The following is a 25,194-nucleotide window of genomic DNA, read 5'->3' on the forward strand; positions in this document are numbered from 1 at the left end:
GGCCTAGTTTTGTTCCACAGGACAGTTAAGCCTTGGCATGGTTTTTTTATTTTCGAAAATCAATATCTATTTCTATACTTTCTTAAAAATAAATAATGTATTTTCATTCCTTTATTACCACTCTTTTAGAACAATGGAGGAAATGTTTTAGTACAAAATATATTCACAGAAAGGGCCCATTCTCAGGAGGCTAAGGCAGGATAACTGTCATGTATTCGAGGCCAGCCTGGGCTACATAGTGCTACACCAGCCAGGCCTATATTGCAAGAACCATTCTTAAAAGCAAAGACCAAGCCGGGCGTGGTGGCGCACACCTTTAATCCCAGCACTCGGGAGGCAGAGGCAGGCGGATTTCTGAGTTCAAGGCCAGCCTGGTCTACAGAGTGAGTTCCAGGGCAGCCAGGGCTACACAGAGAAACCCTGTCTCGGAAAACAAACAAACAAACAAAAGCAAAGACCAATCTTTTGTTATTTGAAGGAAAGTTGATTTTAGAGACTACTAAAGTAAATAACTGTGAAAAACAGAATCAGGCACCCCTCCTCAATGAGTCAACAACAGTCCAGCTAGGTCATAATTTAGGATAATTCTTAGAGTATCTCAGTGACTCAAAATTCACTGTCTCTATAAGAAATGCATGGCTGACAACACGAAAGTTTTCAGAGAACAATAGCCAGCAAGACTCCCTGTGAGGTGAGACCTTACTACAGGAGAAGGAAGAAACAAAGTCCAATCCAGGGGACTCCTTTAATGTAGCTATTCAGGATCCAACTTTGCTAAACAAATACTATGATTCAGAACTTCCGGAAAAAGTATCAGAGAAGCAGTACAACGCAGGGCCTGCAAATCAACCACTGTTCCCAAAACAAAAGCATCCACCTCGCATCAGGCTGGGCTTTAGGACTCTTCTTAAAGCTGGTACTCAACCATTCTCCAAAGATCTCAAAAGCATAGAAAAGTGAGGCTGGGCTGGCATACTTTTCTAAGAGTGTCAGGAACCTGCTCCATGCTTAAAACAAAGTCTACACCTGGCTGGATGTGGTGGCACACATCTTTAAAACTAGCACGCAGGAGGCAGAGGCAAGGCCAGCTTGGTGTATATACAGAGGCTCCAGGCCAGCCAGAACTACAGTGAGACCCTGCCTCAAAATCAAAAGCAACAAAACAAAACAAAATAAAAACCCACCAAATTCCAAAGCAAACCCAACCAAAACAAACAAAAAAGCCTCACACCAGTCAGACTAGTCTTGACAATAACTAAGAACAAGTATTCATTGCATCGTTAGTCCTTGGCATACCTTAAGTAGACTAACACTGGACAATCACGAGGCCTCCAGCTTCTACAGAGGAAGCAAGGCTTTGTTTTCAGTATCATGCTCAATCCGACCTGAGACCCAGCCTGCTAGATCACACACACCACAGGCCTATGATGAACATGGCTCTTTAAAGCACTAAGCACGTCTCAATATAATTCATGTAAGAATGTACTTCTGGAAAATAATTTAATATCATAAACTTTTAAAACATATTTTGTAAACATTTTGTAGTTTTACAAACATTTTATAAAGATGAAGTAATTATGTTTTTAAAAATGAAGTTAACGTGGTGGCTCACGCCTTTAATCCCAGCACTCAGGAGGCAGAGGCAGGCGGATTACTGAGTTCACGGCCAGCCTGGTCTACAGAGTGAATTCCAGGACAGCCTGGGCTACACAGAGAAACCCTGTCTCAAAAAACAAACAAACAAACAAAAAAAGAAGTTAAATATCATCAGGAATATCCTGAAAATGGTAAGGCCTCACAGATTATAAAGCAAAGGTCGGGCTGGAGAGATGGCTCAGTGGCTAAGAGCACTGACTGCTCTTCCAAAGGTCCTGAGTTCAAATCCCAGCAACCACATGGTGGCTCACAACCATTTGTAATGATATCTAACGCCCTCTTCTGGTGGGTCTGTATACACTACAGTGTACTCACATACTTTATTTATTAATAAAGTAAATCTTTAAAGTCTACACAGCAATCCCAGGAAGGAGACAGTACTGCCATCATTCTCCTTTACAGATGAGGAGACTGAGACAGACAGAGGAATTCGATCACTTGTGCACGATCCCCCGGCTAGCAATGGTGCATAGAGAAAGGGGTGTAACTAAGTCCAGGAACAGAGACTGCTTTCCAGCTACAAACTCTCCTGCTTTAACAGAGTAACCCATTCTATACTAAAATAATGAGAAAAGAATAATGAAGACGGTTTAATCCTTGAAACTGAAAAACTTAAACAGGCTCCTGTGTTGCTACAGTTACATGGTTTGAAAGTGGTCTGTCCCTTAAGTCTTCATGCTTTGGAGGTTTGGTGCCCAGGGCGGCAGTGTTGGTGATGGCGTGGAACTGTTAAGAAGTGGGGCCTTGTGGGAGTCGTTAGACTACGGGGAGAAATGCCCTGGGAGGGAATGCTGGTTTCCTGTGGTGCACTCTTAAGGGAGCCAGTAGTTACACAAGCCCAAACTAAATATGCGACTTTCTTTGGCTTCCTGTTTAAGGACATTTCCCTATATAACCTGTGGTAATGCCGTCAAGTGTCACACTGCTTTACCAGTTGCCAAAGAAATGGGCCTGTCCAATCGTGACTTCTGATCTCTAAGATTATGAGCCAAAATAAAAATAAGACTTTGTCTTTATAAAATTGGCCTCATTACGATAAATCACTGCAGTGCTCTAAAGGCAGCTAATACAGAACTGAAGGAACCATGTCTAAGATACCATGTTCTGCAGAGCCGCACTTACACGCCACACAATAGCATCATCAGGGAAACTGAAGGACTATGCTGAAAATTTGGACAATGTAGAAATATTCAAAAGAAAACAACAATAACAGCAAAGCAATTGGCTGTCAGGCACATACTTGCAACCCTGGTTGCTCCCAGAACAATGGAACAGATCCTCGGATTTGTATGAAGGAAGAGACACAGTCATCTAAGTATATAACCTACAAAAAAAAAAAAAATCCAAAAGAAAAACTGTTAATTCTGTATTAGAAAAGCAGCTACTGAAGTCTCTGCACTTGATAACCACTTATATATAACTGTCCTGATCAAAGCAACCAAAACAGGATAATAAGATTTTCAGTTAATGATAATATTGAACAAGAAAACAGTAAAATGTAAAAATCACATTAAAACAAGAAACTCCTTTTTAATCTCACTGTTATATACATGTACCCTTATATTTCTTTTAATTTGTTCCTTAGCCTTTTTATAGTTTCTAAAACCTGATTTAAAGATCTGAGTTTGAGCTCGGTTATAGCCTGAAACTTTACAGTTACATAGTTCCACAGCCAAAAATTATACCTTTAAAATTTTAGGTAGCACATATTTATCTTTAAGAGTTGAATTTATTTTCACATAAAATATTTTTATTAAGCCATCTTGCTCTATAATTGAAGATTTTAAAATTCACTGTCAAATGAATTGACTGCACTGACTATGTAACAATAAATACTTAATTAGTATTTTATACCTGTGTGATTTTGTTCTAGGAAAGCCTTTCTTAAGGCCAATAAGTAGTCAAGAACATCAACATTATACATGCCAAAATGTATTTGCAAACTCCAGGTAGCTATCACCTAGCATGTCCGGTGTCCCTCACAAGCCCATTACCTAGGACTCCCTGAGCCTCTCTTACAACACACTAAGAAATATAAAGCACTCCGTTACCTGCTCTGTTTCTACAAAGTTGGCAACATGACCATCATCATTTGTTCCCCGGACATTGAACCTTGTCCCAGCTCGTTCACAGCTTAGTCTTGAGATGAGGCAAGCCTTTGCCTGTTTATGGGCAGCATAGATTGTTCTAATCTCTACTCCCCCACACATGAGCCGCAGTAACCAGTCATCGCAGTTCACACCATAGTGCTTGAGATGCAAGTGCAGAGACTGATTCCTACGGGAGGAAGTAACTGCATTAGGTCACTAATAACAAAAGACCACACAACAAATTCTGTAACATTAGAGTATTACTGTTAAAATGTTCCCCACATAAAGGATACATTTACATTTGCTATGCTAAAAGCAAGGTTATAAAAGGAAACTCAGATGCCTAATCAGGTAAGCTAGTGAAGTAAACACCTGTGGTTTTAGTATTGGTAAAACATTTCTGGTGTATAAACTACAACATGCACAGAACTTACCTTGTCAAATGGAGTTTTGCAAACACACCCTACTTTAAAAAGACTTATATATAAGACTTATATATAAGGACACTTATATGTAAGGCTATATTTTAATGAAGTTTAAATAGCCAGCATAGTTAGTAGCTGCCATATCACACAATGTAAGGCACAGTGTTTTCTATGTCTCCAAAAACTGTTTTTGTTTCAGTTTTGGTCACGGCATCTAGGACCTCACTCATTGGATAGTAAATGCTTTATCTCTGAGCACACCCACAGACCCACCTAAACACTGGAGTACTGCAGGTATCAGATAAGGCCTAGTGTACAAATGTGAAGGGAAAAATGTTTTATTCAAGCAAAGACGCAGCCCAATGGTCAAAACCAAAAGATAAAAATATTTAGTGTCGCAATGACTAAATCATGGGTGAAGGAGTAAGCCCTGGCAAGTTAGTCTTCTCCTGCTGCACAGTGCTCTTCAGAAGTCTGTCTCTATTGGAACCTCAGTCTTACACAGAACACATGGAAGACTCTGGAGTAGTCTAAGGAACCCACTAAAAAAGACGCCTTTCAGCAAACGACTCTGCTAGTTCAAAAGTTACTTTTCTATGTTATTGTAGGCTCAGAGTTTTAAGATGTTGACCCATCTTAAATGGACTTTAAGTGTTTTACAATACCCTGGTATCTTTCTTAAAGAAAGAAAAGAAATGTGATCGTGCCTTCTTGAACACAGTAACAAGGAACAAAGCTGCCTTTCAGTTAACACTAGGTGGAAGCCATGCGCACTTGTTATAGACCAGCTATCATCCTAAATCTTCTTGCTATTTACAAAGCAAACTGGAATGCAACTGAGAGATGCGACCACTACCAGGATCATGTGATGTCCGACAGCCATTCCTTATTTAGAATACCATGACTTATGCTCTCATACTTTACTATTTATTATTTACACTGATCTGAGGCAAACCTCAACCAATTATGAGCCAGTATGTCCAAAGATCAAGCAAGGGCTATGCCATGGTACAGACAAGTGATGTGGTTGTCCTCACTTAAGTGGAGCTTGGATCTGAGGCATTGGGAGCAGGTAGCTTTTCTCTGCTCTGTTGTCTATTTACATTTCCCCTTCCTGTCAATGTATTGATGTATTATTCCATTTCCATGTATGCCAAGTCTTGAGCAGCAGCAGCTTAAACTCTCCAATGAAATATAACCATACAGTTCTTGAGAGAGGTACTTGGTAATCTAGCTGCAAAGCTTACTGTATATCTTTCAAAGGAAAAAGAGACAAAGCTACAATGATATGAAGTCTAAAACTTCCATTTTTTTTCTAGGCAAAATTAAACTCAAGTATTTCAATCTTTAGCAAAACACAAGTTCAATCTATTGACCCACTGGACAACAACCTCCCTCGGGCTAAGATCTAAACATGTCCTGATCCCCACCTTTAATTAACAAACAGAAAAGAAAAAATGATTAGCCTACTAATGAAACTGTAAATGCAACTACACCTGCTTGGATTTCTCCCATGCTGTCCATCTGCGATGGAGATAGGAGTGAGGACAGAGAGCATGACCAGCTGCCGCAGCTGGGCTATGACTATTTACTTCAAGGGCTTCCGGGTTTCTTTCCCACTAGAAAAAACATAGGATCTGCAAAGGTTTCACTCTGGAAAGCCTCTCTGTGCATGCTTGACAAAAGCACATTGCATCTGTCTTCCTCTAGTTTGCCAAGCCCGAGTCCCTGACAGGCAGTGCTCTACAGCCTTTGTTTATTCTCCTCTCTGCTCTACTCTCTCTCCTTTGAGTCAAGCCTCTTCCACATAAGCTATGAGGTTTGGCTTCTCTCCTCAAGCTGTCCTTAACTTGGAGCCCTCTGAGAGCCGGGGCAAATGTGTCAGACCTGAATGTACAAGCCGAGAACCACACAGGATGCTGAGAGGGAGCGGGAGGATGACCTCAGAAGCAAATGCCTGGAATCTGAAGACCGAGGTGGGTCAAGAGCACTGTCCTGGGGGCTTTAGCCTTACAATGTGTGGTAATATGGTGAAAAATAATTTTCTATCTGCATTAAAGAGAAATCACCACTGATGCAGGCCACAGACAACAGAAGCAACATGACTGGAAGCACTGAAATCCAGTCTGCTACAATAAAGCCACACAACTTTCAGTCTGCTGTGTCTGCTCAGCATTTGTGCTTGCCTACAGCATAGCACGTTAGCAGTGTCATGCAACCCCTGAATACCCACTCAGGTTTTAGTTACTGCAGTGCTAGACTGTGTCCTAGTGCAGGATTTCTTCAGAGCCTGCTGTTTACATACCAAGATCATCTACTCAGGCTAGAGGAGCACTCAGCTGCCTACTATGCACAAAGCATGTTCAATTTTCAGCACCAAAAAAGAAAGAGGATCAGCTCCTTACAGGCTTAATAGGGAAAGTAAGAAAGTGCTGCTTAGAATGTCGGTCCTTTCAGAGATGAGACCTCGGAACTAAGCTAGCGAACGAACAAGTGACACCTACACTACAAATGCCAGAGATGTAAGTTCTCAGATGTAAGCACGTTTCCGTCCAGGTCAGGAAGAGCGAGCACCTAATTGCTTCATCCCATATGGCAGCTCCACCAAGGTGCCGCCATGCTCTGCTGCAGGCGCGGGGCAGGAAAAAGTAGGCAACCATTTCCAGCCTCCGTTCTCTGCAGAAACAGCCGCCCTGGAGCCCATTATGCCCCAGATCTCGGAGCTACAGCACAGTAAATCATCACAAAGGAAGAAAGATACCACAGACTCACCAGAAAAACCTATTGTCGGTTGTGTGCTCTTGCATGCTTCGATGTGCATTCAGACTCAGATCTAAGCTGACTCCAGATGCAGACCATGCAAAATAAAAGTTTCCTGAGTTCAAAACTTTTCGTACTTCTGAAATGCGGTCCTCATCTGCAGCGTCAGCTCGCAGGGATATGAACTCAGTGGACGTAACTCGAAACACTTCAGACTCTTGGATTTTCCCCACAGACATGCAGCCAGTGACCAGGACCAGATAGTGCAGCATGGCATCACCTGCAAACACCAGCGGTTTTACTGGGTAGAGCATCAATGTCTGCAAGCCCATAGCCTCAAGTTACATAGTTTCTTCTGACTTCTTCCTGTGTTTCTAGCTTTAAAATCTTACATTGTAATATTTTGTTTCTTTTTTTGAGCTAGTCTTTCTATACTGCATAAACGTCTAATCCTCTGGCCTAAGCCTTCCACACACAGGGATTAGAGGTGAGACCACCAGGCCTAGCCATTCTGATTATCAATATGTTTAAATTTACAACTACAGGTATTTTTTTCTAGGGGGGAAAAATCTTGTTTAAATACATTCAGTATGTGAGGCACTAAAACATTAATGAGATGTCACATTTACAAAGTTATTTTATACTTAATCTGAAGTTACAAAATTTACAAAAGTAAAAGAAAAGAAAGAAAAAGAAAAAGTTGCCTTCTCTACTTTCCTGATGGACAGGAAGTTCAGATAAGATAGTGACTGTCCCAGTTGCTTATATATGGTTAAGTTTAAAAATGCCATGTAGGGCTGGTGAGATGGCTCAGTGGGTAAGAGCATCCGATTGCTCTTCTGAAGGTCCAGAGTTCAAATCCCAGCAACCACATGGTGGCTCACAACCACCCGTAATGAGATCTGATGCCCTCTTCTGGTACATCTGAAGAAAGCTACAGTGTACTTACATATAATAAATAAATAAATCTTTAAAAAAAAATGCCATGTAAATCAGTGAGCTGAAGATGGCAGAACACGGGAACAAGGCCTTGGTGACAATTTATTAAGCAATCTGATTCGTGAAAACTTTCAGGCTTTGTGTGGTTTTGTTTTCTATCCTTTTTGTGGCAAAGGGATAATATTGGGGTTCATTCTGAGGACCTAACTCCTGAACACCAGGATTTTCAAATTTTTCATGTAATGGCAACAAAAATCTTATGAAATTAAGAGTTAGCAACATAAGCACTGGCACAGGCAGACATAGCTCTGAATCATGGCTCTTTACTTATAATCCAGACTAAACTGAGTATGCTAGCATGACCAGCCTGTAACACAATCCCCTATGAAATGGGATTAAAACATTTATTTCATGGTACTCAAGACAAGAACAGTAAACGATCCAGCACGGCCTTTTGCATATGACAGATTACTAATGAGGGCAAACCTCTACTTGATAGCCAGTGCTGCTCAAAGGAGACTCCATCAACTCTTGGCAGCACACAATAAGAAAAGTGCTTGAATCGTAACGAAAGCCTACTGTATAACTAAATCCACACTTTCGTTTACTTACTTTTAAAAGCAATTTTCATAGTTAGACTTCATCAAGGAAGAAAACCACATGTTGTACATGCATGATAACTCGAGCTTACTGTCATACACAGACCATTAAAAACATGGCTAAGGCCCAGTCTCTGAACCACACTTCATGTCATACCTTTATACACAAACTGCTAATCATAAAAGTTACCCTGAAGACCATGATAACATTAAGTCAGGGCTGGAGAGATTGCTCAGTGATTAAGAGTCCTGCTCTTCCAGGGGACCCAAGTTCAATTTCCAGCACCCACATGGTGGCTTTCAACTGTCTGAACTCTAGTCCTAGGGGATCTGACACCCTGTTCTTAATTCAGTGGGCTATGTGCACATCTTTTACAGACATACATGACATGCATCAAACATTCACACACATAAGAATAAGTGATTTTAAGTTTAAAAAAGAACATTACATAGCAGACATTTCTGAATCTAAAACAGATGCCTTTCCCACAATACACTAGGGGAATCAGTGTGTTTACCACACAGACACCCATTCCCTAATTTACTGAGAAGAAAGATAATGCTTTCATTGTCTGCTGATGTATTTCAATAGAACACTCTCCTTGGATCCTAAAACTCTATCTAGGAAAGAAACATATTTATTGTGTGTGTAGGTGCATTTTCTCTGCATAAATCTATGTTTACCACATGTAACCCTGAAGTTATATTTGGTTATGAGCTACTATATTGGTCCTGGGAAGCAAACCTGGGTCCTCTGCAAGAGGACCAAGTGCTCTTGACCACTGAGCCAGACAGCTGCCAGGAAAGGCAGAGTCTGCTTCCTTTAATGCTGTGATCTCTGATGTACAGATCGCACATCAGGAATGGACCCTACAGCCAAGAGTGCTTGACCAATGCATAGATAGGTTTGAGAGAGGGGTAGGGGAGGGAGGGACAAAGAGAGATTGAGAGAGAGGATGGGAGGGAGAGAGAGAAAGAGTTAGTTTGTTGGGTGAGGATGTGGGCGTAGATCTGGGAGGAGTTGGGGGGGTTGAATATGATCAAAATACATTACATGAAATTCTTGGTTAATAAAAATATTTTAAAAAATGATCCTAATGAATGTTTAAAAGGTATATACTAGTTAAGGCTCAAATACTGGGTCTGAAATGATATACAGGTAGTCTCTCTCATCTTCAGAACTATAAAAACAGAAATGAAAAAGTAGATTAACCACACAGAATAACAGACTTACCAAGATTTAATCGTAAAACTCCCAAAAGTCCGTATGCATCCAGTACTTTGGCATATGTGCCTTTAATAGCCTCCTTTTCTGCAGATGCTGTTAAAAATAATAATTGAAAACATTAGCATCTATTTAGTTATAATGCCAGACTTGAAACAAAATTTCAACATGGAATAGTTTTCCCCATTTATCTATCTATCTATTTTCTCTTTTCTCTCTCTCTGTCTTTAGACCAGCATGACTTGTTTTCCCCCTATGTCCCTGGGTTATCTAGTCTCTGGTTCTTGACCACTCAAGCTGTGTCAGGTCTGGGTTCACCTCGGGAAGTGAGCCTCGAGTCAAATCAGTTGTTGGTGGGTTACTTCTGCATGCCCTGTGCCACCATTACCTTAGCATATCTTACAGGCTGGACACTGTTGTGAGTAAAGGTTTTGTAGCTGGCTTGGTTTACATTACCCTTGATAATGTGCAGAATACCTTTCTGTATCAAGGATGCTGGAACACAGGGATGAAGTCTCTGTGGGTACCAGCTCAGTATCTCTGTCTGATAGAGGCGACCTCTCCTAACACCCGTGTATTACATTAGCTAATCTGTCCACCTAGTACAAGAACTTTCTTGCTGGAGTTAGAGAATTCTGCCCATCTAATGAGTCTGTCTTCTTGTTGATAGCCTGTTTTGCTCAGTCGTTTATCCTGGACACAGAAGCTGAATAAACGGGTAAATGCTGCAAGCCACTGCTTGGCCACAGTTTAGCATGGCTGTGGGGCAGTCTTTACTGACCTTCCTCTCACTTCCTTTGCTCTAAGCTGAGGCAAACTTGCTAATGAGCTCAAGCCAGGCAATAATTTCCCTAGAGCAGGCTACTATGGTTAGTCTACTGATTAAAAAAAAAAAAAAGACAACAACAACAACAAAATCCTGGATGTTTAAGGGCAGACCCTTCCTAGCACTTAGCAGATCCACATTTAAGATACAACAAAGAACCAAGGAACATAAACATTCTGAAGTGTGAAATTCAAACTTAGCCACTGCCCTCCACTCCCTGTTCCCTGTCCCACCTCTCCCCAGTTCACAGAGGCATGCTAGGTCACAGGATTCCCTGTCCTCATCACACTTAGCCTTCTCCCTCCCCTCTGTCCACACCACAACCACAGAACCCTTGGCAGGGCTCCTGTATGCTGCTCTAGGAAAGCAAGTAAGCAGATTGCTCGACCTCCCATTTCCTGTCTATCTTCTCTGCTGACACAGGCTCTTCTCAATCTACATCTTACCCAAGATTCCTTGCCAATTCCTTGGATTCCAGACTCTTATCTTAAAGCTCTTCCCCAGAGTTCCACAAAGTATCTCACTTCCCCATCTGCCTCTCTCCACCCTATCTACTGAAGCTTCTTCTCTGCCATCTCACTTTGGCCATCGGGGACGTATGCTCAGCTAGCTGGCAGCACAGACTAAAGCTAAATGACTCAACTAACACCATCACATTCTCTAATATGTTCATTATTAAGTGTGGGCCTTTCTGTAACCAGTATGAAACTAGAGTGGGGAAGACTTTTAGCATGCTAGGGGAATCATGTCTTCTTTCACATATCTAGCCGTCCTAGCATTATATTGTTCTATGTGTTTATGGTCAATTCAAATTTAAAATTTTACAACAAAACTGAATTCTGTTTTCTAAAGGAAACTACAGCTGCCTTCCTTAAGTGCCGCACTTCCTCATTCAGAGTACCATGGGTGGGGCTGGGAGTGGGTCTCAACGCAGAGCACTTACCTAACCCTTGCAAGGAAAGGATTGGTTTTTTTTTTAATTTTGTTACTACAGACACAAAGGCAGATGGTCAAAACAATTGTTCAATTTTTCATGAGAAAATGTGGTTTCCAGGTCAGACTGCTCTGCAGAGTCCCTCAGGCTACATGCTGTGTGAATTTAAAATATTATTGCTGACATAGGAATGAAGGAATTACTGATGTATTAGTGTCAGCAGCAATTAGGTTAAATTAGAAATTACCAAAAAAATCATCATTAGGTTCAATGACCACAGGCAGCAAGAGTTAAAAAGAAAATGTAACTTAATAGTAATTCTCTCCCCTTATGAATAGTCTCTGTAACTAAATTATCATGAAATAAATATTTTCTCCTCATAACTATTTTCTTCTCAATTGCACAACAAATAAACAGTCTCTCAGGCCCAGTGACCATCCTTCTATTGCACTGTCATCTAGCTTAAACATGTAAGCATACGCCAAGCCACTTAATTATTTGTATTCCAGAGTTTTCTTCTGAGTTCGTTCTCTCTCTCTCTCTCTCTCTGACTAAAGTAGACGAGGTTACATTTTTACTGCCATGAGTTTCTATTACCAGCAACTTAGAAATGGTCTTACAGCTACAGTATTAGTTTATCATCTGTGATGAATACGGCACTAACACAAGGCCAGGTGTTTATGTGCATTATTCAATTTTCACAGTACCCTAAGGACAAAGCTACACTTTCCATTTGACATGAGGAAATTGGCTTAAATCAGTTACTAATTGTCTAAGTCTAAGGAGACAGCATTAGAGGGAACTGCTTTTCTGGGCACGGTGACTAATACTTTAATCCCAGCATTGGGGGTGCAGAGGCAGGTGAACCTGGTTTCCACAGAGTCGCAGGCTAGTCCCAGGCTAGTCCCAGGGGTATAATGTGAGACCCTGAAAGAACTACCTACTTCCTGCTCTTGAACTTAGACTAGGTTCCATTGTTACATGTTCAATGGTACTGAAAAATGTAGAATATAAGCAACAAAGGAAATAATAATGAATGTTATTACTCCCTGAATATGCGTATAGACTAGAAGTTCCACAAGGAAAGGGGTGTTTATCTAGTCTCAAAGTCCTCAGAACAATCATGAGGGAGAACAAAAGCCTGCGACACCTAGTAGACCTTTACCGGTAATCAAAGTGAATACCGACATTAACACATTAACGAGGCAGTTTTTAAAGCTGTCACCTGACTGAAGAAAACAGCACAGCTGCTGAAACAGCTCTGTCAAAGGTGAGCAACAGCAGAAGCCCCACACAGCAAGGAGGGACAACGTCCTATCAAACAACGGTTCTCCTAGGTCCTGAGGGTCAGAGACTAGAGCTCCAGAGTTGAGATTAAGACCCACCTTTTAAATCAACTATACAGATCTGAATGGGTCTTTCCATCATACAAAGCATAGCTAGCTACTGGTAAGAGTGAAGAGGGCCTGAGCAGTGGCAGGGCTGCTGTGCGCCCTTATGAGGAGAATGTCTAGGGAACACACAGTACAGTGTCTGGGGACAATAAGGTCTCACGTCAGCAACCTACTCTCAAATAGGTAAGAAAATATCCTTTTTTAAATTTTATGTTACTGAACTTCAACTTTTCTGTATGTTTAAAATTGTTTCCTCCTCCCGAATTTAGATAAATATGTCTAAATGGCATTGATAGGATAAATCTTACAATGCCTTATTGTCCATTTATAATTTTTTAAAAGAGTTTCATTATGTAGCCCAGGTTAGTCTTGAGTCCATCCTCTTTGTGCCTCAGCCTGCTGAGAGCTGAGGTATCCAGCTCAAACATTGCTTTTAAGTGGGGGGAAAACCAAAAGAGATTATACAAGGGTTAATCATGATCACTGTTGTACTTCCCTGAAATCCCATTTTAGAAAATAATAGAAGAATCTTCACCTATGAAGAGATGATCTGAAATAAGACCACTTATACCACATTAAGATTATGTATATGACCTCTAGATAAAAAGGGGGCCGGAATCCCTTGATGATACCAAGCACAAGCCTTCCTGTCTTCCTTTCCTTCTCAGTACCTCTTGGCACACCAGGCTTCAGGCAAAATTAGTCATCCGCTGTCTACTTGTCCTGCACGCTCGCTCTTCTCTTCCGCTGTTCACAGTGTCCTCTCCATCTGGAACAGCCACTAGTCATCCTCTATTTTCAACTATCACCCATCCTTCAATCTCTTAGCAAAATGCTACTTCCTGGAGTTTTGCCCATATCACTCAATTAGAAGTAAATATTTCTTTTTATCCCGAGTTTCAGCCACATGTATACTAATACAACCAAAGCCAGGCTTCTTGTTTCACACTGGAGTGTGATCCTGACCTAACAGACACTGAGCGTCCCAGCTGCACCAGACACTCACTTCTCAGGCTAAACCAACCAACCTGCCTTGCTAACTTTCTTTCTTACAACACGTTTTACAAAGAGCTTTCCCTTCCCAGGAAAGAATCCCAACATCCCATTCAACAATCCTCTTAAGAGTGTGAGTGGGTGCAGTGGAGGAAGGTGGCCGTGGGGAACACAGGACTGGTTAATAACTGCCAACCAGGGCGTAAACCGTGGAGTCCATGAAGCGGCAGAGGGAACAGAGGGGAGAGTGAGTGGAAGTCAAGGTTGGGGAGAAGGTGACACAGAAGCCCAGCTCACTTTCCAGTCCCAGCGTCCACTGGGCTTTCCTGAGAGAGAGAAATTGTCTTTTGTGAAGAAGGTGGTCTGTTTTCTTTTCTACTGATGGTGGTTATTAAACAAACAAAGCACTAGGAAAAACACACCTCCTTTTACAAGTTACCGATTGCTAACCACAAGTGGGTATAATTTCCCAAGAAGCTCACTGTTTCAGGAGTGACAGAGCCAATCAAGATTTTCAGTAGTTCAGCTAAGGTAACCTGGCCTGTGTCTTTGCGGCTCCCATATTTAAAACACTTAAGCAAAAGCAAGTCTTGGCTTCTACCGTAGGACTGCCGCCATTTACTAGGGATAAACAGTGATTCAATCACACAGGGGTTTACTTAAAGGGAACACTCTTCTCCCCATGCCTGTCACGCATTTGGATGTAAATACTTTCTTCTGCTTCAAGCACAGGGTCTCTAAGCACACAGACCCATCTCATGCAGAACTAGCTCCCCTGTGCCCACTGCTTTTGCATCTGCATTTTAAATGTATCTTCACGTCACTAACATTAACATCTGAAGGCCTTTGAATTCCTATAACTATCAATAAGGTCATGGAACAGAATTTAAACAAGATAAGTACAATAAACATATATCCTCATGAAAATATCTTTGAGGCACCAGGACATATTCTGAATGCTAATTATATATTCAGTATTTTTAGAACCATTGTTAAATTTTCAGATGTCTTTGATGATGACATAATTAGGTTTAATAAATGAACAGAGAATGTCTCAGAGTGCACCCCTGCATCCCCAGCCTTAAGAGAGGCTCTTAGAGAGTTCAAGACAAGTCAGACTTTACATCAGAAAAGCTACTAACAGCAAACACTCAGCCCAGATCTTTTAAAAAACACATGCTGAAATATTTATGATGCATAAAACTCACATCTTCATCCTAACTCTATCATCTAAACAGCAGATAACAGAGCTGGTACGTTATCCTAGGTCAGAACATTAAGTTGCCTGTATCAAATTAAAAGGTATTTTAAGGACTAAATTAAATGTGAACTTCTCTAACTTTCAGTGACTTACGATAATTCAAACTAGAAAATAAAGCTATCCAAGAAAGCACTGCTATCCAATGAAAACATTCTTGTGGCTTAAACCTTCCATTCTGGGATTAGATTTTACTCCTTCAGTTGAAGCAGACGACCAAGCAAAAATCTGTGGGTCAATAAAGCACAATGGGAGGGATCAGAATGCCAGTAACTCTGAAGTCAGGTAGGAGGGTCTGAGCTGGAGGCCAGCAGAGGTGAATAGAAAGTCCCATGCTACACACACACCACATTCTAGGTATATCATGCACATATCAAGATTCAGTCTCAAAAAGGCAGGAGATGGAGGTTGCAAATTAGAACCTTGCTCCTAGAATCACAATTTGCCTGTGGTTGCATGGATGGCAATTTGTGGTCAGCCTATTTGCATGCAAATAGCATGTTGGTATAGAAGCTCCAGAGAGTGCTAGAGATCATGTAATCTAAGCGCCTCATTTTCAGAAGAAAAAGACTAGCAATTATCTGATTCATCCAAGAGCATATGACTAGCTAGCAGTAAAGCCAGTTTCCATTTCATCACACATAAAACAAAAAATTTAGAAGATAAAGATTTCTTGGTAGAATTTAAGAAAAAATCAAAACTATAAATGAAAGACAGGAAACAAATTACTGTTCTTATATAACCTATATATCCAAATATTAGAAACACTAAAAAAAAAAAAAAAAAAAAAAACTTTTCTTCTCTCAAAGTATCTGCTAGGTACTAGGCCCTTGGTGAAATTCTAGGTTCCTGATAGGACAAATGAAGAAAACCTGGTATTATATAACCAAACAAATGCTAAATCCTAGCGAACTGCTAGGCATGTTCACGATGCCTGTCAATCCAGTTTCTCCAGCAGCAGGCTATCACAGAAGGATCAAAAGATCAAGGCAGGTATGGACAATTTAGTAAGAACCTGTTTCAAGATAGAAATTTAAAAAGGACTACGGTTGTTCACCTCAGTGGTAGATTTACATAGCTCTGGTCTTAGTCCCCACAACAACGAACTAGTCCTAATAGAGATCTAAAGCGCATGCTAATTAAAATGCTGGATTCCAGCAGTAATTCTCCACAATCCAGCTCTGGATCAATCCCATGAAGCTTCCACCACCTCTGACTCTAACAACCATGCTTTCCATCGCATTCTCTAAGACAGTATAAAATAAGATAGGTCAAAGACACATTTTCAATGTCGACAAACAACTAACAAGCACTCGTGAACAAACAGCCAGAAAGCCACTTCATTCTAAGATTCATCCTGTCTAGTCACATGTGCTGCACAGGGAATTAAAACACTGTTAGACTGTATTTCAGTAAAGCAATTTGAAACACAACAGCAATACTACAGCTACTAGAGTACATGGGAACACACAAACCATAGTAAATTCTTACCACTAAGAACTAGTTTCTATAAGGAACACATTGCATATATTAAGTCATATAGGAAGACTATAGATGGGGAACATTATTTTAAAGAGTGTAACATTAACTATAATGAAATGCTAATAGAGAATAACAATAGGAAATATATTTGTTTTTCTTTCCAGTTGTCTATCTCAATCTTAGCCTACAAAAAATAAAACACAAGCCAGATATGGGAGCTCACGCTAAAACTCCAGCACTCAGGAAGCTGAGGCAGGAGAATTACCATAATTTAGCTAAATGAGTAACAGACTAGACCAGCCTGGACTACAGTTTGTGAGATACCACATCTCAGACATACACAAAGATAAAACACAAATTCTTATTAATAACCTTTATAAATTCTAATAAGCAAATCAAAATATAATGTGCAATTTGTCAAGCCACGCTTCTTTTCAGTATTCTGGATACACGGCTCTCCCGTGTGACAGTCCACTAAACACCTCAGTCAGTCTGTCTGTCTGTCTGTCTGTCTCTTTCTTTCTCTCTCTCTCTCCTTGTGTTTCTCTCAAAATGGCACTGCCTGCTTCAGACCTCACTGCAGCAAACCATCAGAAAGCCAAAGCAACTCCGTCTCTCTGCCACCCTCCACACTGAGCTAAGTTTCCAGCTTTTGAATGTGTCCCCACACATTTTTCTTCAGTGGTTCCAGAGAGTGGTCCCAACCCAAGTGGGTCATTTGGTTCTGTTTCCCCTTCTAGTACCTGGTGTTTCTTCGTTCTCTCCCTGGGAGTGCATCTAAGGAAAAGCCCAAGGCCACTCTAACCACTCTTGCATACACAGGCTCCCTTTTCTCTTGAGTTGCTTTAAAGATTTTCCTCTGCATCTGACCTGATTTAATAGCCTTTTAATTTTGTATCACAGTGTAATTTTCTTCATGTTTCTTCCACCTGGAGTTCATTTAACTTTTTGGATGTGCAGACTGACAGTTTCTACCAACCTTGGGAGGAAATTGTCAGCGGCCATTTCTTCAAACATTTTCTTCCCTCTTCCTTCCAAGTCCACATCTATGTTAGGCAGCTGCTCCATAGCTCGCCTGTGGACTTACTCACACTGGTCTTTTTCCTGCTGGACATTGCACTCTGGATAACGTCTACCACTAGGCCTTTAGCTTACCAACCACTCTGTGGTATTAAATAAAAGGCTCCTGTCAGGGTATGATGTCATCAGACAGTGTTACTCTCACTTTGAATAACTGATTCCAGACCTGTTTTTCATGTTGTTAACACGCACAAACTTCTTGAACATATGGAATATATTTATATCAAAGCTTTTTTAATGTCCCTTACTAACACTAACATTTGTTTCTACAGATTGGCTTTTCTCCTCATTAAGAAGTATATTTTCTGCTTCTTTGCATATATACTAGCTTTCAATGTGAATATGGACTGAACGATATACATGTGCCATTTTGGTGTGTGTGTGTCCATACAGATTGATAAACATACACACTTGTTTTTCTTAAACTTCTTAGATACTGTTATTCAAAACTTAAATTCCTGGAAAACAGTAATTTGGGACCAAAAGCAGATCTTTTGGGGTCTTAAACTTTGTTAGGTAGGACCAAAGAAGAATTTAGTTGAGAGCTACTTTGCTCCTTTAATGAAATAGTATCCTTGTAAGTATGTAACCTGTCTTATTTTTCAATATCTGAAAATCATTTTGTGCATTTCCTTTAGTTAGCTGTTGTTATTGTCATATAGGAGGGAAAATCTCGGTCCCACTATTCATTTTCACGTAGGAGACAAAAGTCCAGGTCCTTCTACTCCACCACAGTAAGAAGCAGAAGTCTTGTGTGTATTTCTGGACTATTTGTGTCTCAGGCCAAGAAACAATATTGGATAGTTCCAAGACCGTGTAATAACTAAGGGACTCTGCTGTTCAGTGAGAGGCTCTAGCGCTCCTTTTCTTTGCCCACAGAAAAGTTAAGAAGAAACGAAAGCACTTGGGAACTGCTGACCTGGTCCTTTCAGTCCTGTTCCTCATTTCAGACTTGAGGACCTGGGCTGTTTCAGTTTAAGATGGTATTAAAGCTACTGTTTATTTTATATTAAATATATATATTCCAAATTTTTTATAAAAAGAAAAACCTTCAGAGTCTTCACATAATCATATGAACAAGTCTAAATTCATGTAATGCTGTAAAAGTCAACTCTACAGTCACTTCTTCACTCACTCGGGTTTCAAGAAACAAAAAAGGAATCTGTAACTTATCTAAAGGGCAACCATGTTGACTGACAGCATTTGGCAATTAAAAAAAATGCACTGCCTGTCATTGCTTCTTATTACACTTGGCATCCAAAATTCTACAGGGTAGCATTCAATTTGGCCCAGTAAAACAGTTGTGTACTTAGTGGATGAGGTAAAATCTAAGCATACTTCTATATACTAACAGTAATAGCTTAGAGGCAAAAATACAAATTTATTAATTCCCTCACTAGAAAACACTGCCAACTTCACTTTTAACTGAGAACATTTCTATTGGTTTGTCTTTCTTTCTTTCTTTCTTTCTTTCTTTCTTTCTTTCTTTCTTTCTTTCTTTCTTCCTTCCTTCCTTCCTTCCTTCCTTCCTTCCTTTCTTTCTTTCTTTTCTTTTTTTTTTTTTTTTGAGAAAGTACATTTGCAATATTTTACGTTTATTTTTATATGTTTGAGTGTTGTACCTGAATAAATACCTATCTGTGCCCTGTGTGCATGCCTGGTGCCTGTGGAAAACAGAAGAGGGTGTCGGATCCACTGTAACTGTAGTTACACATGGTTGTAAGCTGTCATGTGGGTGCTGAGAACTGAGACCAGGTCCTCTGGAAGAACAGCCAATGCTCTTAACCCCAGAGCCCCTTGCCTGTCTCTAGCCCCATGCCTGTCTTTTAGCTCATTTCCTACTTGGAAACTCAGAGCCATCAGCCCTCAACAGCAGAAACCACCACCGTGAAAAACAATCAGATGGAAGGGCTGTCGCTGAAGATTTAATCTGTTAAAGTTGCACTTTCCACATCTGGAAAACATGGACAAAGCATAGCTGGGAGGATTGAAAGGAATAGAGCATGTGACTGCCTGTGACCTGAAGGAAAGGCATGAAGAGGTGCCTCAGGGCACTGCAGCCAACTGGGAGGTGCAAGGATATTTTACATTGAAGAAAACACCTAGGGTTTCAACATCTACTGGATCCCAGGTAAACTATTAGCCTGAAGTGGTTCAGAGCTCATGACTGCAGGGAATCCATTCTGAGATCCCTGTCTATGTGAAGCGAGGTGTCTAGCAGTCCCTGTGGTAAAAGGCAACTCCTAATCAATTCAGCAGAGACCAGGCGATGAGGATGGCAGCACTCCAGCTGCTTCCAAGGTGTGAAAGCTGCCTGGAACTCACCAAGCATGCAGAGACCATTAATAAACAACTGCAGTTATTTATGAAGATAAATTAGTCTCTACTTGTTTGTGTTACTTTGTTTGAACAACAGCTAAACTTATTGGGATTTAAATATTTATTGTTTAGCTCTAACATCAGCAATTAGGGCTGAGGCAGGAGGACTAATGTAGCTTGATACTAAATTCCAAGCTAGCTAGGGCTAGAGTGAGACCCTTTTGCTAAAACAAAGTCACACTGCTTGAGCTTACTGAAGACTTAGCAGATCTTATCATGGCCTACAGGTTTTCTAAAACAATGAGACCTGAAGGCATCATGGAAAAATTCAAGTTTACAAATCTCTTCCTTAGTATTTTGATGGTAGAATAAGCTTCTAATAAACAAACTATTTTTTTAAGATATATTTATTAATTTTATGTATGTGAGTACACTGTAGCTGTACAGATGGTTGTGAGCCTTCATGTGGTTGTTGAGAATTGAATTTTTAGGACCTCTGCTCGCCCACTGCTCTGGTCAACCCCATTCACTCAGGCCCAAAGATTTATTTATTATTATAATTAAGTACACTATAGCTAACTTCAGACACACCAGAGGAGGGCGTCAGATCTCATTACGGGTGGTTGTGAGACACCATGTGGTTGCTGGGAATTGAACTCAGGACCTTCGGAAGAGTCAGTGCTCTTACCCGCTGAGCCATCTCGCCAGCCCCAAATGAACTATTTTTTTTTTTTTTTGCATATAATTTTTTCCTCAGACTGTGCAGTTCCATAAAGGCAGGAGGGCTGACATTCTGTGAAGACCTCCAGAATGCACTGACGGTTTGAAGTGTTATGACTACTCACATTCTTAGAATATGGAGAATAAGTAGAAAGAAAACTCAGATGCATATCTTGGGAGTAAAGCCATATCCAGAATTTAGTGCTATGGTTTTGCTATCTACTTACATGTATCTAAGTATATGACTTGAGCCTGAAAATGACCCAAATTATGCTATCTTAAAAGGCTGAAAATCATCTAATTTTACCTCTATACTAGGATATGCTATCAAAGGGAGCAAAGGCTTCCGTTTTAAGAGTTAGCATTACCATCTGAAGCGTTTACAGCACCATCTTGTAACCTATCTTTTGGGTTTTGCTTGCTCACTTTATTTTTGGTGTTTGTTTTTACAATGTTGGGAACTGAATTCAAAACTTCACACGCATCAGGTATGTGCCATAATCACTGAGCAATACCCCATATCTCAGCCCTGCTTGTAACTTGATAACTCTTTCTAGAGTCACTCTCTAACTCCCGCACGTGACTTCACCCTTCCTATTGTATTTAAACTACAGTTCTGAAGAGGATTATTTATTTACTGAGACATGAGATGGACGGTGACCCACCAGGCTGTAAATTTAAGGCTCACATGCCCATGTGAGAGCTCATCCTCCTATGAAGGTCTGTGTTGGTGCAACCACACCTCGTGCAAACCTCTGAAATACAGAAAACCCATTTCCTAGAAAAACAACAACAGGTATTCTGTGGTATGTGTATGTATACACAATGGATGGCATTGACTGTGGGAAAGTGCTGTTATCTTCACAGCCTAGAAAGGCCTGGAGAACACAATCTGAAGTGAATGACTAGGCAAGGGAGCACGACAAACCCCGGGTGACATAATCTCACTCATCTTGGAATCTAAGAAAAGCCAGTGTCACACAAGTGCAGACTAGGATTAGAATTGGGAGTGATGCAACACTTGGAGAGAATTCATCTGTGGATAAAAGAGTCAATTCTTAGGAGGAATGAGTTCTGGTGCTCTATTTACACATCAGGTTAGCTACAGCCAATAATAATGCATATTTCAAAATGACTATGAGAGGATTCTGAATGGCTTAAAAACAACAATAACACTTGGGAGGCAGAGGCAGGCGAATTTCTGAGTTCTAGGCCAGCCTGGTCTACAGAGTGAGTTCCAGGACAGTCAGGACTATACAGAGAAACCCTGTCTTGAAAAAAACAAAAAACAAACAAACAAAAAAACAACAGCAAAAAAAAAACAAAAACAAAAAAAATCCTCCACAAACCCTATATGTATATATAGAAAGACCACATTGTGCCCCATAACACTATACAAGTTATTATATATCAATTAAAAATTAAAGTGGGGGCTGGCGAGATGGCTCAGCGGGTAAGAGCACTGACTGCTCTTCCAAAGGTCCTGAGTTCAAATCCCAGCAACCACATGGTGGCTCACAACCATCTGTAATGAGATCTGATGCCCTCTTCTGCTGCGCCTGAAGACAGCTACAGTGTACTTACATATAATAAATAAATGAATCTTAAAAAAAAAAATGAAAGTGGGCAAGGAGTGCAGCTCAGCTCAGTAGCAGAGTATTTGCCTATGTGCTGTGTGAAACCAGGTTCAATCCCCATCAATGCCAAAAATACCCATACCAAACGTGTGTGTGTGTGTGTGTCTGTGTGTGTCTGTGACGCTGTGTATGTGGTCAGAGGTTAGTTGGCTCAGGTCTTTTCCTCTATCACTCCCTACCTTATTTTTGAAATAGCATCTTTTAACCCAGAGCTGGTGGTTTGAGCTGGCCGACTGACCAGGCAATCCCTGGATCTGCCTCTCTCCACCTCATACCCAGTCTGAATTTTAGATGGGTGCTGGAATCCAAATTTAAGTCCTTGTGGTTGCTCAGCAAACACTTTATCCACTGAGCCATCTCCTCAGCCCCACATACCATATTGTGAAACAGACAATAGCTTTGAGTCTGTCCACTTTCTATTGGAGATTAGTCTTTCCCACCTAATAACTATGCGTCCCTCAGTCATGAGTAAGATCTGTGCCAAGCATTAGAGATAGGAACCCTAAGAAGCATGTACATAGTTCCATGTCACGGGAGAATTATCTTTCGGTTCAGCCTGAGGGCTTCGAGAAAATGATGAGCCCTATAATATACAATCCCCTCATTAAAATTCTGAAAACATGGCAATTTTAGATAAAATCTATAGGTTAAGAAAAAAGTCATCTGGTAAAGCTATACTGGCAAGGCACACATAAGGTTTGCTCAGAAATTATCATTCTGATGGACTATAGGAACCTAGGTACCCGTATTTGTGACAACTTCCCAGATGGATATGCTGTGCAGCCTGGGCATAGAAAACTACTGTGTCAGACTAGGACCCAGTGGCTTAGCACTCAGGAGGATCAGGAGGCTAAGGTCATCCTCAGCTACACAGCAAGTAGGAGAAACACTGTGAGGAAGCAAAAACACTGAAAACAACCAACCGACCCCAAACCTTAATGAAGTCATTGTAAGTCCACTAAGAACACAATGAAGACTGCTCAGTCCCTAGTACTTTGAGAGACTACTGAAGACACCAGGCTCTCGGAAGGAGATCACCACTGAGCAGAAAGAGTAGAGAAAGATTAAGCAAGACCTTGAGACCCAGGCAGAGGAGCTTGCACTGTCTGAAGAAGACAGGGCCACACTCTGACGATAAGAATGACTGCAGGTTGGTAGGCAGCGTGCCCTGAGGCTTCTCGGGTCGGGAATGGGGACAGTGAAGAGGACACACCAGATCTTCAGGACAGTCCCAGAGTGCAGCAGGCATTTGAAATTCTGCAGGTTGTTTGTTTTATTATGCAGGACAACACCTACTTTGCTATCACTCCAAATTAAATGCCAAGTTAGTTTTGTGTGTGTGTGTGTGTGTGTGTGTGTGTGTGTGTGTGTGAGACAGTATATTGCTATGTAGCCCAGGATAGCCTCAAATACAAGCTCTGTCTACCTGGAGTGTCCTGGGGTTACAGACATGCAATGCAACCTAGAACCTAACTAATTTCATAAGTCAACTCATCTAACGCTGTTCTGTGTATTTTATGAAAACTAGGGTAAAGGATTTTGCATGTTTTTACCATAAATTGCAAATGCCTAATACCATTTCAACATTATATAATGTATAAATGTATTGAAACATCATGGGTTGTAGCTACATGTGTAATTTTTATGTATGGATTAAAAAGTCAAATCAAAATATATTTAAGTGTTGCTGTAGAGTTTATAGAAAAAAAATAACACATCCAAGAGAATATGTATCCATTTCTGTTAGTGTTACAGAGAGAAGCAGTATTCAAACGTTTGTGCTGTCTGAGAATTACTCACATAGCTTAAATCCAATGAAGACAAACAGAATTAACAAGCAATTAAGCTATGGCTACAGCTTGGTGGTAGAGTGCTTAACACACAGTACCTAGGTTCAATTCCCAAAGCTGAAAATAAATTGTTAAGAATATTTTAATGTTATTCTACTTCATAATTAATGAACCCAATAGATGTTTTGGGGCCTTTTAAAAAGCCTTATTTGGCATAAAAACCACTGAGGTTTCAGAAGTATGATTTTTTTTTTCCTTAACACACAGCAATAATTCTGAAAACAGGTAAAGTCATAACTTGCAAGTCCACAGTGACTTCCCATTTGTAACTGTATCTAGACAACATTAATACATCAGGTAGTGTATTAATGTTGTAGGTTGTAGGTGTATTAATGTTGTAGGTAGGTAGGTTGTGTACCAAACACAAGCAGCTGATAACAGTTTACATTACTAGCCAAGCCCCTCCGGCCTCATGTTTTTATTTCAGTGTTCAATACTGTAAGCACATCTACAGTATGAAACACATTATGGAGATTAACACTGGAGCATGGCATTTTTCCTTTTATTAAAACATAACCAATATGCTTTAATAAAACATAACATAAAAACCAATTTGGAACACTGAAGTTCATACTGAATATTACTTAAACTTTTTCTTAGATTGTGTCCGCCCCTTGTCTCTCCCTTTAAATCATATTACTGGAAACACTAAGAATACAGACATTTGTTATATACTAATCTTTGCTTAAGAGTTGTTCATTATGTCACTATCATTTTCTCTACCAGAATAAAATTTTACTATTTCAGTCAGGTTACACTTGAACCAACATAGAAATCATATATGCATATATAAGTCTGGATTTTATGCTCTTATTGAGTCTAAAGAGCAGTATTTAAACTATTTAAGGCTTATACTAGTAAATATGTCATTTAAACTCTGTGTGTGTGTGTGTGTGTGTGTGCGCGCGCGCGCGCATGGAGGCCAGAGGTTGATTAAGCATCTTCCTTTATTGCTCTCCATATTATTTTCTGAGTTAGATTCTTATGCCAAATCTGGATCTTAGAAA

At 40.4% G+C, this 25,194-nt stretch overlaps 1 protein-coding gene across 19 annotated transcripts in view; it reads right to left on the reverse strand.

The window, feature by feature from the left end:
- Synj1 (synaptojanin 1) overlaps positions 1-25,194 on the reverse strand; it is a 78,826-nt gene that overhangs the window by 50,706 nt on the left and 2,926 nt on the right. For all 19 annotated transcript variants that reach the window (XM_029470616.2, XM_029470618.2, XM_085832364.1 and 16 more), the window contains exons 3-6: positions 9,704-9,790; positions 6,944-7,211; positions 3,708-3,933; positions 2,897-2,980 (exon numbers count right to left, since the gene is read on the reverse strand). In XM_029470616.2, coding sequence (XP_029326476.1) covers positions 2,897-2,980; positions 3,708-3,933; positions 6,944-7,211; positions 9,704-9,790 — 665 coding nt within the window. The remainder of the gene's footprint in view (positions 1-2,896; positions 2,981-3,707; positions 3,934-6,943; positions 7,212-9,703; positions 9,791-25,194) is intronic.

The sequence above is a fragment of the Mus caroli genome, unplaced genomic scaffold (assembly GCF_978045245.1).
Source record: "Mus caroli unplaced genomic scaffold, Mus_caroli_1 scaffold_17, whole genome shotgun sequence".
In the NCBI taxonomy this organism is placed as follows: domain Eukaryota; kingdom Metazoa; phylum Chordata; class Mammalia; order Rodentia; family Muridae; genus Mus; species Mus caroli.